Below are 13,770 nucleotides of genomic sequence, written 5' to 3'. Positions count from 1 at the left end.
CATTAGATTTATACTGGACATTTTTGCACACCATCCCGCTTTAAGAGTTATCCTACGATGCTTCGCCAATGTTTCCGCAATACTGTCATCGCGAGGGGAACTCTTGCGCTATATAGAGCAAGGAAAGTGGGGCAAAACCACCCCCAGACCATGGTTGGTATAGAAACTTGCGGGATTTCAGCAAGGAGTTACAGGACACGCACTGGTGGGAAACAAAACAGTACGCCCACCGGGAAACTCTTGAAAGTGCAAGCAAACTGGAAGTGGAGTCTCATGTAATTGCCCCGACACCATCATCAACGCAAATAATCATGAATGCAGAATAGAAAGGACCTCTGGAGGGGTCCTAATTTAAGGGTGAAAAGCCTTGTCAGTCTACATGCAAAAAACCTACCATTCTGACCTGCATTGTGTTCACCCTGCCATTAGAAGAGTTTGGATTTGATATCCCACTTTATCACTACCCGGAAGGAGTCTCAATATGGCTAACATTCTCCTTTCCCTTCCTCCCCCACAACAAACCTTCTGTGAGGTGAGTGGGGCTGAGAGACTTCAGAGAAGTGTGACTAGCCCAAGGTGACCCAGCAGCTGCATGTGGAGGAGTGGAGACGCGAACCCGGTTCCCCAGATTACGAGTCTACCGCTCTTAACCACTACGCCACACTGGCACAGGTGCAAGACACCTGACAGACCATCTCCTCTTGGACCAGGTTGCCCGCTCCTGAAGGTGTACTTCAGACCCCCTTCTCTGTGAGCCACCTATTGCTGAAGCATGATTGGTAGGGATGTGCAAGAAAGAGAAAGAAATTATTGCTGGCTGTGCCCTGATTTTTGGATTACCCTACCCAGAAAGATCTGATTGGCCCTCATTGTTTTTCTCGGACTGGCTAAGACCTTCCAGTTTTTATCTAAGCCACTCCGAGCCATGCAAGGGCAGATGTTATTTGTGGGTGGCATTTGACTACTCAGCGCAGACCCACTGAAAGTAATGAGCATGACTAAGTTCGGACCATTCCATTTCTATTGGTCTATTCTGATCAAAGCTTAGTTGACCGCTACCCTAAATAAATGCACACTGGAGACTTAAGGGCAGATGTTTTAGACTACAGTGCCCATCAGCCTTGGGGAGAGGCTTAAAAGGCCTTAAGGTGCATGGGCTATACAGACTAGTGTGTCAGTTCCTGTAGAAACTAGCCTACTGTACAAAGGTACTTCTATCATTGCTTTCTCAATCTGGCCTCTGGCCCCTAGACAACTCTAGCATGTGGCCCCCAGGAGGCTGCTTAGAAAGGGATGCGGCCCTTCGACTGTAAAAGATGCTCTCCTAAAACAGCATTGATTTGTATGACTCTTTTGGACTTTTGTGGTCCACCACAGAAGGTTCAGGGTAGGGTCCAATCCTGCTGGATCTGTGTGCCAAACAGTCAAGGAGAACAATGCAGTATAATGTGCTGAAGACTCCCAGCGGTTGATCACACAGCCTACCTCCTCAAACACAAGCCAGGCTTTCACTCTGGCTGAGACTATTCCACCTCTGCACTTTTTTTGAAAGGACCAGGCTGCAAACCTGCGTTGACTTACTAGGGAGATGGACCAGCTGAACTCTGTGGATGTGCCTCTCCAGAGTTGACATCGAGGGTTTGGCACAACGGAGGACCCAAATCCCCAGCACACCCGCTCCTTCTCTTTGCCATTGCATTGCAACCTGCCCATAATTCCATCTTCCTCCTGCTCTAGCCAGAGGAGATGAGGAAGGTGAGAAAGGGCTACTGGTTGCTACCACCAGCAAATTGCTCATTGGCTCCATCTGGCAAGCAGGCAGATGGAAGCAACAAGGCAGTAGAACAGCAGCAGCGGCAGCAGCAGCAGCTGGCACTCATAACACTGAGAGGGTGGGCTCACTGAGCAAGGAGGGGCCATTGAGGGTGTCTTGCTCAAGCCCCCTCCTCCAAAACTAGGACTGGGTTATTACTCACTGCAAATCAGAGTTACCTCAGGCCATGCACTAAACGTTGCTACAATTTGGTAAGCAGGGTGGGAAAAGGACATTCCTGTCTCATTAGGATCATTTTCTAATTTATTAGGCCAAGGCCCTCTTTGGAATGACAAGTATACTTCTGCCAAAATGATAAACTTTGCAGTTTGTTGGGGCTCCAAAATACTTTGTGGGCTTCCTCCACTGACTGACCTTATTTGACATAGTGTGATATTCCTACTGTAATTCCCCTTATAAAGGCCATACTCAGGAGCATGCTTACTTGGGAGTAAGCCTTATTATTGCACCAAAGGCCTTTCCTCCAATTCCTACTTTTCCTGCGGTGGGAGTTCTGCTGCTGGAATACTCTGAAGGCTCGACTCTTAAAAAATTCAGATTAACAACAGTGAAACGAATGTCGCTGGGGTTTAGAGGAGATCCGGGATCCAAAAATGCCTGGTTCGGGAGCCGATCCTAAGGACCCTTGCGAGAGAAGTTCTCGAGCAGGGGTGCCAACTTGAATAAAATATTGGGGTGGGCACATAATTGACCACAAGACGTGATTCCAACATGCCATTTGAATGGCAATGCCCATCAACTTTAAGGGGCCCCGGCCCGGCCCGCTGAAATACTAGTGTGAACGAAGGGACCACAACACCTTGTTAGGTATAAAGAAGCTTAGGATCGCGTTGCGCGCGCCACGCAACCATCAGCGCGAAAGGCTCTACCTGCACGCACGCGCGGGAAATGAGAAAAAAAGAGAGAAGAGGGCAGCCACTTTTCCTTCTTGCTCCCTAGTTCGCGGGCGGCGGCGCGAGCCGACGTGCCGGGCTCAAGAAGGCACACGCCCGATCCGCACCCCCGTGCAGCCGCGCACGTGCTGGGTCGGGCCCGGCCCACGCGCAACAAGTGGCTTGCGCAACAGCCCGCCGCGGGGCGGACGGCGAGCTGCAGGTCGGCGGCTGCGGCGCCTCCGACGGCTCGCTGGGAACCGCGCACGCTCCGGCGTCCCCGCCTTGGCCCGGCCTTGCCGCTCGCTCGCTCGCCCAGCCCTTTCGGGAGCCGCGTGGCCACACCCGCCCGCCGCCGCCTCCTCCCCCTCCCCGGACCCTCCCCCCTCATGAATATGAAGGCAGTGGCGCCGCCGTCTAATGGGCAATGAAGCTGTCACTCCGGCACCTACTTGTTGGCTGTTCGCGCAGCAGAGGCGCACAGAGGAGCGAGCGCAGTGGCTAGGCTGAGCTGCCGGCGGACCCGCGCTTCCCTCTGGCTGCCGCTGCGGCTGCAGGAGCGCGCCAGGCGCCCGCCAGGATCTGCCCTGCCTCGTCCGTCAGCCCGGGGCTTTGGGGATAAGGAGCGGCGGCGGCGATCTGCAGGCTCCGGCCGGAGCTCTCCACCTTGCGCGCGGCGCCCGCCCTGCTGCCCTTCCCGCCGCCGATGCTCCGAGCAGCGGCCGGTCGATGGATTGTCTTCCCTGATCGACGGCGTTCAGCTCGGGGTAGCAGGCATGCTGGATTCTGGCAGGCGGCACTGGGTTCTCCTCGCGGCGGCGCTTAGGCTGTGGCTGCTTCTAACTTTATGGGTGCAGGTAAAACAACGCGGTCTCTATCTTTTGGGGGGCGTCGTTGCTGTCTTGCAAATAAATAGGAACAACGGGAAAGGGGTAGGGGAGCGGAGAAGACCTTTATCGCAGCGCCCGCCTTACCTTTTTTCTTCAGCCGCCTGTGCTGCAGCGGGGATTGCCTTTTGGATAATATTTTTCCCCCTAAGAGTGGCAATCTGGAGCGCACCCTTTTTGCGAAACTTAAGCCCGATCTCGCTTAAGGCGAAGAGGAGAGAGAGATTGGAGAGCGTGGCTTCTGCTGCAGATCTCCGCCAGCCTCCCTTTCCAAACGCGTCGCTTCCAAGCCGGTGTGTTTGCTTTGGAAGAGCGCAGGCAAAGTTGCCGTGTGCAATGTTTGCATGGAGAATTTCGCTCCTCTTCTCTCTCCAATTATGATTTATAATCCATTTATCTGCTCACCCGCGGAACGCTTTCTTCTTCTTTTAACAGAAAACAAAACCGGTTTGCATAGCTCGGCTGGTCACCCTTAAGGCTTTGCGGTATGAATCCCAAATTATTTTATTTGGGAGTTGCTTATTTCAGTTGCAAATGGGAACATTCTGCAGTTCCCTTGCACGGCTTTTGAATGTGTTCCCTCTCTCTATTGCCACAGCTAGCCGGAATTGCGGCACCGTGTCCCCCCCCCCCAAATAGCTCTCGATCTCATCTTTTAATAGCACCGTCTAGTTGTGATAGTTTTTCGGGAAGACTTGCTTTGCCGTAGGAAACTCCAGAGTGGCTTGCTGGCTTGTAATTCTCCGCGCACTTTTTCTTCCCAAGACACTGTAGTAATGAGGTTGTATGTGTCTGTCACCCCCCCCCCCCTTCCTTCCCTCTCCCTTATTTTTAGGTGTCCCAGTCCACGGGCTATTTCGAGCTGCAGATTAACTCGGTGAAGAATGTAAACGGAGAATTGTTGAATGGGGAGTGTTGTGATGGCATGAAAAAGCCCCAGAACCTGGACTGCGCGCGGGACGAGTGCGACACTTACGTGAAAGTCTGCTTAAAGGAGTATCAAGCCAAAATCACGACCACTGGAGCATGCAGCTACGGCTCCGGATCTACTCCTGTTCTCGGTGGAAATACTTTTTATCTCAACAACCGCAATTTTCATCAGGGGAAAAGTCACGACATGGGCAGGATTGCTATCCCTTTTCAGTTTGCGTGGCCGGTAGGTCAACTTTCCTTTTAAAAATATATACATATAAAAATGTGCGCGTGTGTGTGGAGATATGCCTATTGTTTAATGGTGAGCAAAAGTGGTTTTGTGCACGGTATATAGGCTATGCGCTGAATGGTGTTTGGTGGGGGGAAGAATTAGTTGGATGACCTTCCCTTTTGTGGCTAGCTGCATTCTGTAACTTGAGGTGGTTTTCCTTCCGCCCTCTGTGGTTTTATGCGAAGTGCAGGCAGGGACTGGCTCAACTTGAATCGCGGTTCATTGCTTGGAAAATGCGAGGCATTTTATTATAACTGACAGACGAGAGGCGCGCACTGATCGTTTTCTCTCGGCTGCTCCCCCGGAAAGGAGAAAGAGGAGCGGTTGTTTGTTTCCTGGGGGTGGGAGAGAGAGCAACCTCGATGCCACTAGGCTTACATTATGGATTTGCAAGGAGGGCTTTCTAAGAGCAGCGACAGACTGTAGCAGACAAGTGACTTGCACAGCGCGAATGTGCAAGGATGTGGCAGCTGGTGGTGCAAATGGCTGGTTATTTACTGGGAGCGGGGGAATCGGGCAGTGGAGGTTTTTTCAGGGAGCCCCAGGTGTTGGGGATAATGAACTCCTAGCAGCGTGTTGCATGGAAAGTAGGGGGGGGGGACGATTCTGCCTAATAAAAAAACCTGGGAAAGGGCACACCCAGAGGCATCTCCTCATAGGGGCGTGCCTGCTCCTCATAGGAGCAACTGCGAGCGGCGGGGAGGAGGAAGTGCGTTGCGTGACAGCCTCCTCCCCGCGCTTTGCAAGATCCAGGTGTGAGCGGCCGAGGCTGTGCAGAGAGGGTGGGGTGCTGTAGATGCGAAGGTGCTGTTGGCTTGCATGGGCTTTGATCCACACCCTTGGGTGTTCGAGGCACAAGGCGCTGCTGCTGCTGCGAACTCGTTAGTTAATTTGTTTTCTTTAAAAAAAGGGGAGGGGAATGCTGTAAGCAATTCCCGCCCGCTGTCCCCCCAAAATGGGGCGTGTATGTATTTTGCAAAATAAAAATAAAATAAAATGGTACCTTCTCCAGCAGGGGGCGCGTGCGGCCAGCCTTGCGCTCGTGCAGTTTAATTACATAGAATACATGCGTATGTAAAATGCACAACTCCATCCCGCTCTCTCAATGCAATGCCTAGAGAACATTAGGGCGGGTGTGTGTGTGGAAAAGTGTGCCGGCAGGGCGTGGAAAGAGGCGGCGGCGGCGGCGGTTTCGCAGTGCAAAGCAGCTGCGCTTTAGCCCCGGGCTACGGGGAAGCGCGGGGCGCGCGTGCTGCTGCTCGCTTAGGGCGCGAGCGGCTTGGCTCCTGGGACCAGACCTGGCGGGGAGGGCGGGGGCGTGGCGGGAATGGCTCGCCCGCCTGGCGCGCGCCTCGGCAGCGACCGTTGGAGCGGGGAGGGCGCGAGAGGGAGCCGCCAGCTTCTCCCTCCTCTCTCTCTCCCTCCCTCTCCTCCTCCTCCCCCTCGCAGGCTCTGGGTTCAAGTAGTGCGCGTCGCAGTAGGGCGCACTTCTCTGAGGGAGGAATTCCGCGGAGAGGGCAAGGCATCTCTTCTCAACTTGGGGTCTTTCCAAAATGCATCCCTCCATGCCCAAAGTTTGAACTTTTGCCCATGAAAACCACATGCAGCTGCCCCTGCCTTCTGAATTTTTTTTTTTAATAGGAGCAAGCAGAGAGTGAGGTCATGGCGCAGTGTGGTGACCTACAAATGTAAACTTGGGGTGGGGTGAACCTGTTGACATTGACACGCTACTGACAGACTTAGGGCTGTTAGTCGCACGCAGGCCTGGTGTCTCTGAGCAAGTGCAGAGTGAATTGTGTCTGAAACGACTGCGAGAAGCTCGCTTTCTTCAGACGTTGGGTGGCAGGTGGAGGATGCGACCTGAGAATTTGTCTGAGGCTGCAGGTCTCCTTTTTATTTATCTTAAGCCTGGATTGGATCTGCTAAGTTTATCCATATGCACACAGCTGGGGTGCCCCCCCCCAATTTCTTCCTGTCAGAGGCCTGTGACTGACAGAAAACATCCTTCAGTCAAACAGCTGCTATTATTGCCATGGTGTGTGATTAAGAGAGGTTATTCTGATCCGGTGAACTTTGAAGTTTTCGCCATTAAATTACCAGAATTTTGGAGGTAGAAGTTTGGCATATTTTATTTTGTGTTTATAAAATTGTGTCCCCTTTTAAATCTCTATCTGGTCTAAATGGGCAGACCATGTGAAAGCTCATGAGGCCACCAACTTGCTGAGGCAGGTTTGGGCCTGGTCAATACCACATGGACACAACCTTGGGTTCCACAATTGAAGGAAAGTGGGGCTAAAATATTAGTAAGCGTTGTTCATGTGCGACTCGGAGATTTACTGTGTCTTCCACCAAAAGTCCGCATATCAAGTACAGAGCAACTGTATGGGGGTTTTTTCATCGACATTTTCAGCCTTTCAACAGCTGTGTGATAGTCCTTTTCTCATCAGCTGGTGCAAACATGTGTCAGTCAAATAGACCCAAGGAAATACTGGTAGTCATGTAGCTTGGTCTTCTCTTGCTGTGTCCACAGGATGACATCGCAACTCCACAGTAGCAGGTAATAGAACAAGGTGTGTCCTGTGTGCTACGAAAAGGAGTTGTCTAAAACATGGTGGTTGATCTTTAGAAGAGCTCTGGAATGGATTCCTCTGGACTCTTATAGTACATAACTGTTAGCAGTAAGCTCAGCTGCCAAAGACAGACTGGTAGATGGTTTTGTATATATTGGAACACAACTTTTTCATGCTTCTAGATACTGTAGAAGTATGTTCTGTTACTATGAGAATTTGCTTTGCAGACTCTGGGGTTCGGAGTTAGGCAACTAAGTGTTGTGGAAGAAACTTGATGGCAAGCAGTGTTCTAATAGTTCTATTTTCTGTTTTAATTGTTAAACTGTTTTAATGGGCATATTATACATTTTAATGATGGATGTTTTATGTCTTGCACATGCTCATTATTATGCATCTTAATTATGGGCAGCTGTATTTTTCCAAGTTGGCTTTTATATGTTTGCAAACCACCTCTGTATTTCTTCTTGAAAAGAAAGATGGTATATAAATTCCAGTAGTAATGCTGTTTGTTAGGGGCTGGGCTCTGAGCTTAGAAATCTGAAGAAAGGATTGTGTATTGAGTCGTTTCAGCGCTAGCAAGTACAGACCATGCCACCTTCTGTATTCAGCAGAGTGTATGTAGTAACTTGCTCAGTCTTGTGGCAATCCTCTGGACAAACATGCAGTTGATTGAGAGCAGCGCAATCCAATATCCGTCTCCTACCCAAATATATGTTGCTGGTATTCATTTTATGATTGCCATAGTCATTCTCTTTAAAGGGTACCTGGTTGAATAAGACTCGTGGCTGGCCTTCATATTCTCAGCAGGGGATACTTAATGATACCAGAAAGCGATTCAGAATCTTCATAATTGATTGCTAAAAACAAAGAGTACAGTTTTCAAATTAATGGGAAATCCAGGTCTTTATGTGGGATAGCGCTTCCATTGCCAGGAGTTATTGCCATTTCTAATAAACCAAAATAGATGGTATGCATCCTAGCAGTTCTATTCTGTCGAATACAGTTGTGTGAATGTGATGAAAACCTGTTAGGTTCCCTGCTGCGTTAGTAGAATTGCTAAATCCACTGTGTGCCATACATGCCCTTACGAATTTTAAGAAGCTGGAGTTCGGTCAAGAGACTGAACATGTACCCCTCATGCCTCTCATGGGGGGAGTTCATGTAGCCAGGGGTGGGGGAAGCAAATATTCCCACCGAGAAAGCTCCTTATTCCCACACTCGGCAAAGTCCCATCATATTGTAAGACAGGCATAGGTTAAGAATTTCTGAGATCATCTTCCTTAGTCTTGGCTTCACCTATCCACACTGTTTATAAGCAGTAAACAGGAATATAGCTATACCTCTACAGCTCTATGGAATACCTTTGCACTGCAGTTAGTTTCTGCACATTCTCAAGAAATATCCCAGAACCTTAAGCATACCTGTTGTCTTGCTGATATCCTGTACGTATTAACTGTGTTTGTGTCTTGGAATGCACCAGTACTCTCCTGTAATAGCCCATTGAAGATTAAGCTCAGTCAGAAATCAGAGCATGTGATTTGCACTCTTGTACCTGCACACTTTGATTATGTAAGTGCCACAGGATGTCATGCTCATCGGGTCTAGGATGAATTTAGCATCGAAAGAGAAGTGTGTTGTTTAGAAGTGTTGTGTCTTTGTCGATATATGTACCTGAATATTTCAAAGTGGTGAAAATGTCTTGTTTGTCCAATCTAACTTTGCTCCTCCTCTGTATTTTTGAGGACTTTTAACAGAACTACAACTTTTACTGAGACCTCCAGGTATAGGGTGGTATATAAATTCAATAAATAATAATAAGAGTGCCCTAATTCATGATCTCCAACAGCCCCCACCATGAGTCCTCTTTTGCAAGGTGATTCAGGTGAGGAGAGGTGCAGTCTCATGTTGCTTCTGTTTCAGCCCTGCTGAAATGGAAACAAGCCCAGTTGCTCATCTTCCCAAATTTTCTGATCTCACAGAGGGCATGGGGTGTGTTTTCACCTCTTGCAGTGCTTTCCAGTAGGCACTAAGTGGCATGGATTTCTCTTCCGTCAAGGCTTGGACTGCACCACAAGCCTCAACATTTCTGCAATGCTGGCATGAAAAGGAAATACCTTTCCCAAGTGCTGTTGAATTCCTGGAGAACTTGCAGGAGGGGGTTGCCACTGTTAAGCAGTTGAGGGGTTCCTTAGAGCTCTAAATGCAACTGGTTTCCATATTTGTGTTTGTTTATATTAACATTTAGCCATTAAAGTTATATTTGTCGCTTGGTCTGTGTTGACTATGACTACAGCTATTGCAGATAAATGAGTACAGAACAGGCAGCCTCTCAGAGACCAGAGACTCAATCTCTTTGGACTACTCTGGGAAAACCGGTGTATTATTATAGCAGCTACTGCACTTCTTGTATGATTTCTGAGTTTTGTTCCCTTTATTCTTTGTAATTCAATAAGAAATATTGAAACTGCCTTTGGATCTTCTGTTTCCTTGTGCATAATGTTGCAGAAACACTTATTCCTAAACATTTGATGTATACCTTCTACCCTTTGATCTTACCCCTATTTGATTTCAAAGAGACCAGTGCTACATTTATGGTTGTAGGTCTAGTCAACAGAGTGGTATAGAACAGCATTTAATTCTTGCAAGGTGCAGCTAGCTAAAGAAAACTCCTTCAGCTTGGATAGAGAGAGCCTACCCTCTGCTCTGATGCTAAAACTATCCCAGTTAATCTATCTAAAGCACACATTTTTATCTTAATCCTGGCTTGTAAATCACCACTTGCCTGGTCACCTGTAAAAAGTATAATGCATTCAACCAGGCATATTGCTTCCCAGTTCTTTCCTTCTCCTGTCCTCCAGGCTGTTGGTATGCTACAAAATAATTTACATGGGTATAAGTTGGCAAGACACCATTATATTTGTAGGTGAGTTACTCAGTAGGCTTACTAAAAGGGTTTTATTATGTCTGAAATGTGTTTGCAATCTTCGGGGCTGTCATTCCATGCAGATTTACTTAAGGATAAGTTCCCAAGTGACACTTCCTTCAGAGATAATACATCAGGGTCAGGCTCCCAAGTTACGTACAGTATCTAGAACAGTTAACACTCAGCTATTCAGATTGTACTTAGAACTTCTATCAGCCCTAGTGAGTAGGGCCAGTAGTCAGGGATGATGGCAAATGTAGTCCTGGCTCCTTGCAATTCATTTCTGTTTTACAGCCCTGAGCAATCTGGTGCTGTTGGCACCTTTAGATAATTTATGTGCAAGTTTAAAAGCGCATGTCCCAATACTGCAGTGATCCTTGGGGGACCTAACTTCTTACTTCACTTAAATTGCAATCCTAAAAATCCCATGGATTCAGCGGAATTTATAAGTAAACATTCTTTATGTTGCACTGTTGGTGATGGTGTGCTCTTTTTCCGTTGTCATAAATCCAAAGCCTTTAGCTGTTGAAACATCTTAATCTCTTTAGAAGTTCTTAGACTGCTACCTTGGGGAACATTTTTTAGAGTGAGTCAGGTGTGGTTTGTATATGCAGCTGTCCTTTCATTACCGCTCTTCCATACTCCATGCCCTAAACTTCGTATAAAGTTTTCTTGCTTAAAAAGCTTTAGCTTTAATTGACACTTTATTAGCTACTACACAAACACTGTGGACAAACGGTTAGATAAGCAAATGACTAAAACCGGCTCTTAGAACACCACACTGTTGGTTTACTATGGTTTAAATGTGACTTGATCTAAAACCAAAGCTTTATGCTTTTTATTTTCTTGGCTTTCATAAACTTTTCAAGTGAAGTTAATGGTCCTGCAAATGGCTTATATAGTTTGAAAGCCATCTACATGGCTTCTGGTTTCATAGTTGGCACAGAACTTTACTGAATGGCTACGATGCAATCTCCTTTTAAGTTAGTTCCATACTTGACAGGCAAAGAGTTTTCTGGGAATTTCTGGACCTCAATTGCTAGGGCATGCATTTTTTTAAAAAAATGCTGTCAAGATCTTCACAAATTATACTTGAATAAAAGTTGCTATAGCAACCAGTAAATGACATGCTGCCTGATACCAGCACTTAATTAGGGTTGTTTATCCTTTACTTTGTGTAATTTGGCTTTTAACATCCTTCCTTATTGAGAGGAACCTCTTAATCTTAAGGGCATGTTCTATTTGGTATTACCTGTATTTGAGTTGGTGTTCATAATTCAGGGGGGTCTGATATATCACCAATAATTTGAATTACCCTTATCATTAGATACCCTTTTTGCAAGGGATACATCCAGCATTTGTATTGTTATCAAGGACAAGTAAAGGGTTGCTCAAGAGAACCCTTGGAGCACTTGGCTTTTAGTACTGTAAAATTCCAAGGCTTACTCTTGTAAAGGTCAGAAACGATCTTGTGTCTTGTTCCATTTAACAGGTTTCTTCAAGCCTGCACATTCCTCTTAGATCATCCATACAATAGAACACATCCTCTGACTCAGGTTAACGTGATGCTAACAGAGTGCAGGGAAGATGAAGGGGCACAAAGCCAGAGGTGCCTAAGGGGCAAGGGATAAGTTTTAACAAAGCCACATGACTCAAGCCAGCAGCATGATGCGATGCAAAGGGAGGTGGAGGTAGCATTTTACAAGTTGTCAGGTAATTTGACATGAGAGAGGATGGTGGGGTGAAAAGGGGAACCTTCTCTAGTGTGCAAAATAAAGGAGACCAATATTCTGTGTACTGTACTACGATAAACAAAACTTCACTGGTATTGTGTACAGCAATATTAATTATCACTATCTTTCCTGATAAAATCTTAAGATTGGATTTACTGTCTTTTATGGCTTTTACTTACCGGTAACCTCTGATTGGCCTTCCATTCATGATTGCCTTGTACTTTCATTCTGATGAGTAATAACTCTTTTGTGAAGTCTTTCTAGATGCATTGCATTACAGTTAATAGAAATGGGCCATAGAATAGTTTGGGTCTGCACCTCTCTTGGGTCATTTAGACAAGTGGGCACCTATCAATCACATGACATCACAATGACGACCCAAATTAACATTTTTCCTTAGTGGTATGATAGAGCCATGCCTGCAAAGGAAGATCATTTCAATTGCTGGCTTTGGTTCAGCATCAAGTGTGTGCAGATGGACATGGTTTAGGGGAAACTTTATTATGGGCCAGATTGGGACCTAGGTCTAATTTGGCTCACAGGCACGGCTATATAGTATTCATTTTTCCTTTTTCTTCCCTTTTTTATTCCTAGAGTATTTTTCTCCTGGCTGTTATTACCAGTCGGAGGGTGTCTGAGCTGTGAACCCTTTTTCTATTTACTTATCTGATGACAAAATCTTCTGATTGCATACTACTTTTTCAAATCTTCTATAAGCCATTGCCCTCTTTTTCTAGCTGCTGCAATCTCTCCCTTGAAAATTCAAATAGGTGGTGGGGCAGCAGTATTCCCTCACCAAATACCCTGTCTCAGATGTGCTTTGGCTGGGTTTCTACTAGCCTGTGAGAAACTTTATGTTCAGAGTCCTTTGACTGCTAGATTTCTCAGTCTTCAAGCTTGGCTAATGTGTCTCAACTACATGGGAACCAAATGTCAACTTTCTATGCACTTTAGCAGTTCTCTTAAATGAATGTGGACTGTTGCTTTCCAACTTCAGCACTGCTAAATATTCCATTTGAAATCAAGGGGGAAATTGATAAAAGAGCTGTTTAGCCCCCAATTTTAAACTGGCTTTATTGCAGCTCTTTGAAAAGACCTTAAATTAAGAAGATAAACATTTGTATTCTGTGCATCACAAAGAGTAGATTTCACCAGCAAAACTGAGTCCTTTTTAAGACTATAATTTCACATTTGTGGATTCTTCACAGCTTATAGATTCCTAAAAAGTGCATAGAAATTGAAAATATCTGGAGGCTTTAACTTACCTTTTGTGATCACATATTCATTATCATTTATGTTTAAAACCATCAGAATCATGATAATGAATTTCAGTGAAGGAAAAGAGCATGAATGTTCCATATTGCTAACTCTTCCATGACTCATCTCAAAAGATCACTTAATAAGAGATAACTTTTGCACATGGATAGGGCTTGGTATGAGAGAACCACAGGTCTATGAGAATATGACACACATGGTCTATAAATATGACTTTTGCAAGTCGTATCCACGTAGTAAAATTCTTGTTGCAGCTTGGAGTAATGGAGCATCCATTGGAGTTGTGTGAATCTGAACACAGAACTCTTTCAGTAGGAGCTCATGTTTTAAGTAACAGATTTGCATGTTTTCCCTGGATGGATGTGGTGGTGATGGTTGTTTATGTAAGCATCTAAATTTCTTTAGCTGCCTGGTGGCTTCTTTTCAAAATAGGAACACGTTCTCTCCTTCCAATAATAAGTAGGGATAATTG

The 13,770-nt window shown here is 46.3% G+C and overlaps 1 protein-coding gene across 2 annotated transcripts in view; it reads left to right on the top strand.

The window, feature by feature from the left end:
- The first annotated feature begins 3,186 nt into the window (after nt 1–3,186).
- JAG2 (jagged canonical Notch ligand 2) overlaps nt 3,187–13,770 on the top strand; it is an 86,456-nt gene continuing 75,872 nt past the window's right edge. For both annotated transcript variants that reach the window (XM_035104733.3, XM_035104725.3), the window contains exons 1-2: nt 3,187–3,563; nt 4,429–4,749. In XM_035104733.3, coding sequence (XP_034960624.1) covers nt 3,483–3,563; nt 4,429–4,749 — 402 coding nt within the window. In that variant the 5' untranslated portion in view covers nt 3,187–3,482. The remainder of the gene's footprint in view (nt 3,564–4,428; nt 4,750–13,770) is intronic.

Source organism: Zootoca vivipara, chromosome 1, assembly GCF_965207765.1.
Source record: "Zootoca vivipara chromosome 1, rZooViv2.hap1.1, whole genome shotgun sequence".
Lineage (NCBI taxonomy): Eukaryota > Metazoa > Chordata > Lepidosauria > Squamata > Lacertidae > Zootoca > Zootoca vivipara.
This window is presented reverse-complemented; position numbering and strand designations above follow the sequence as displayed.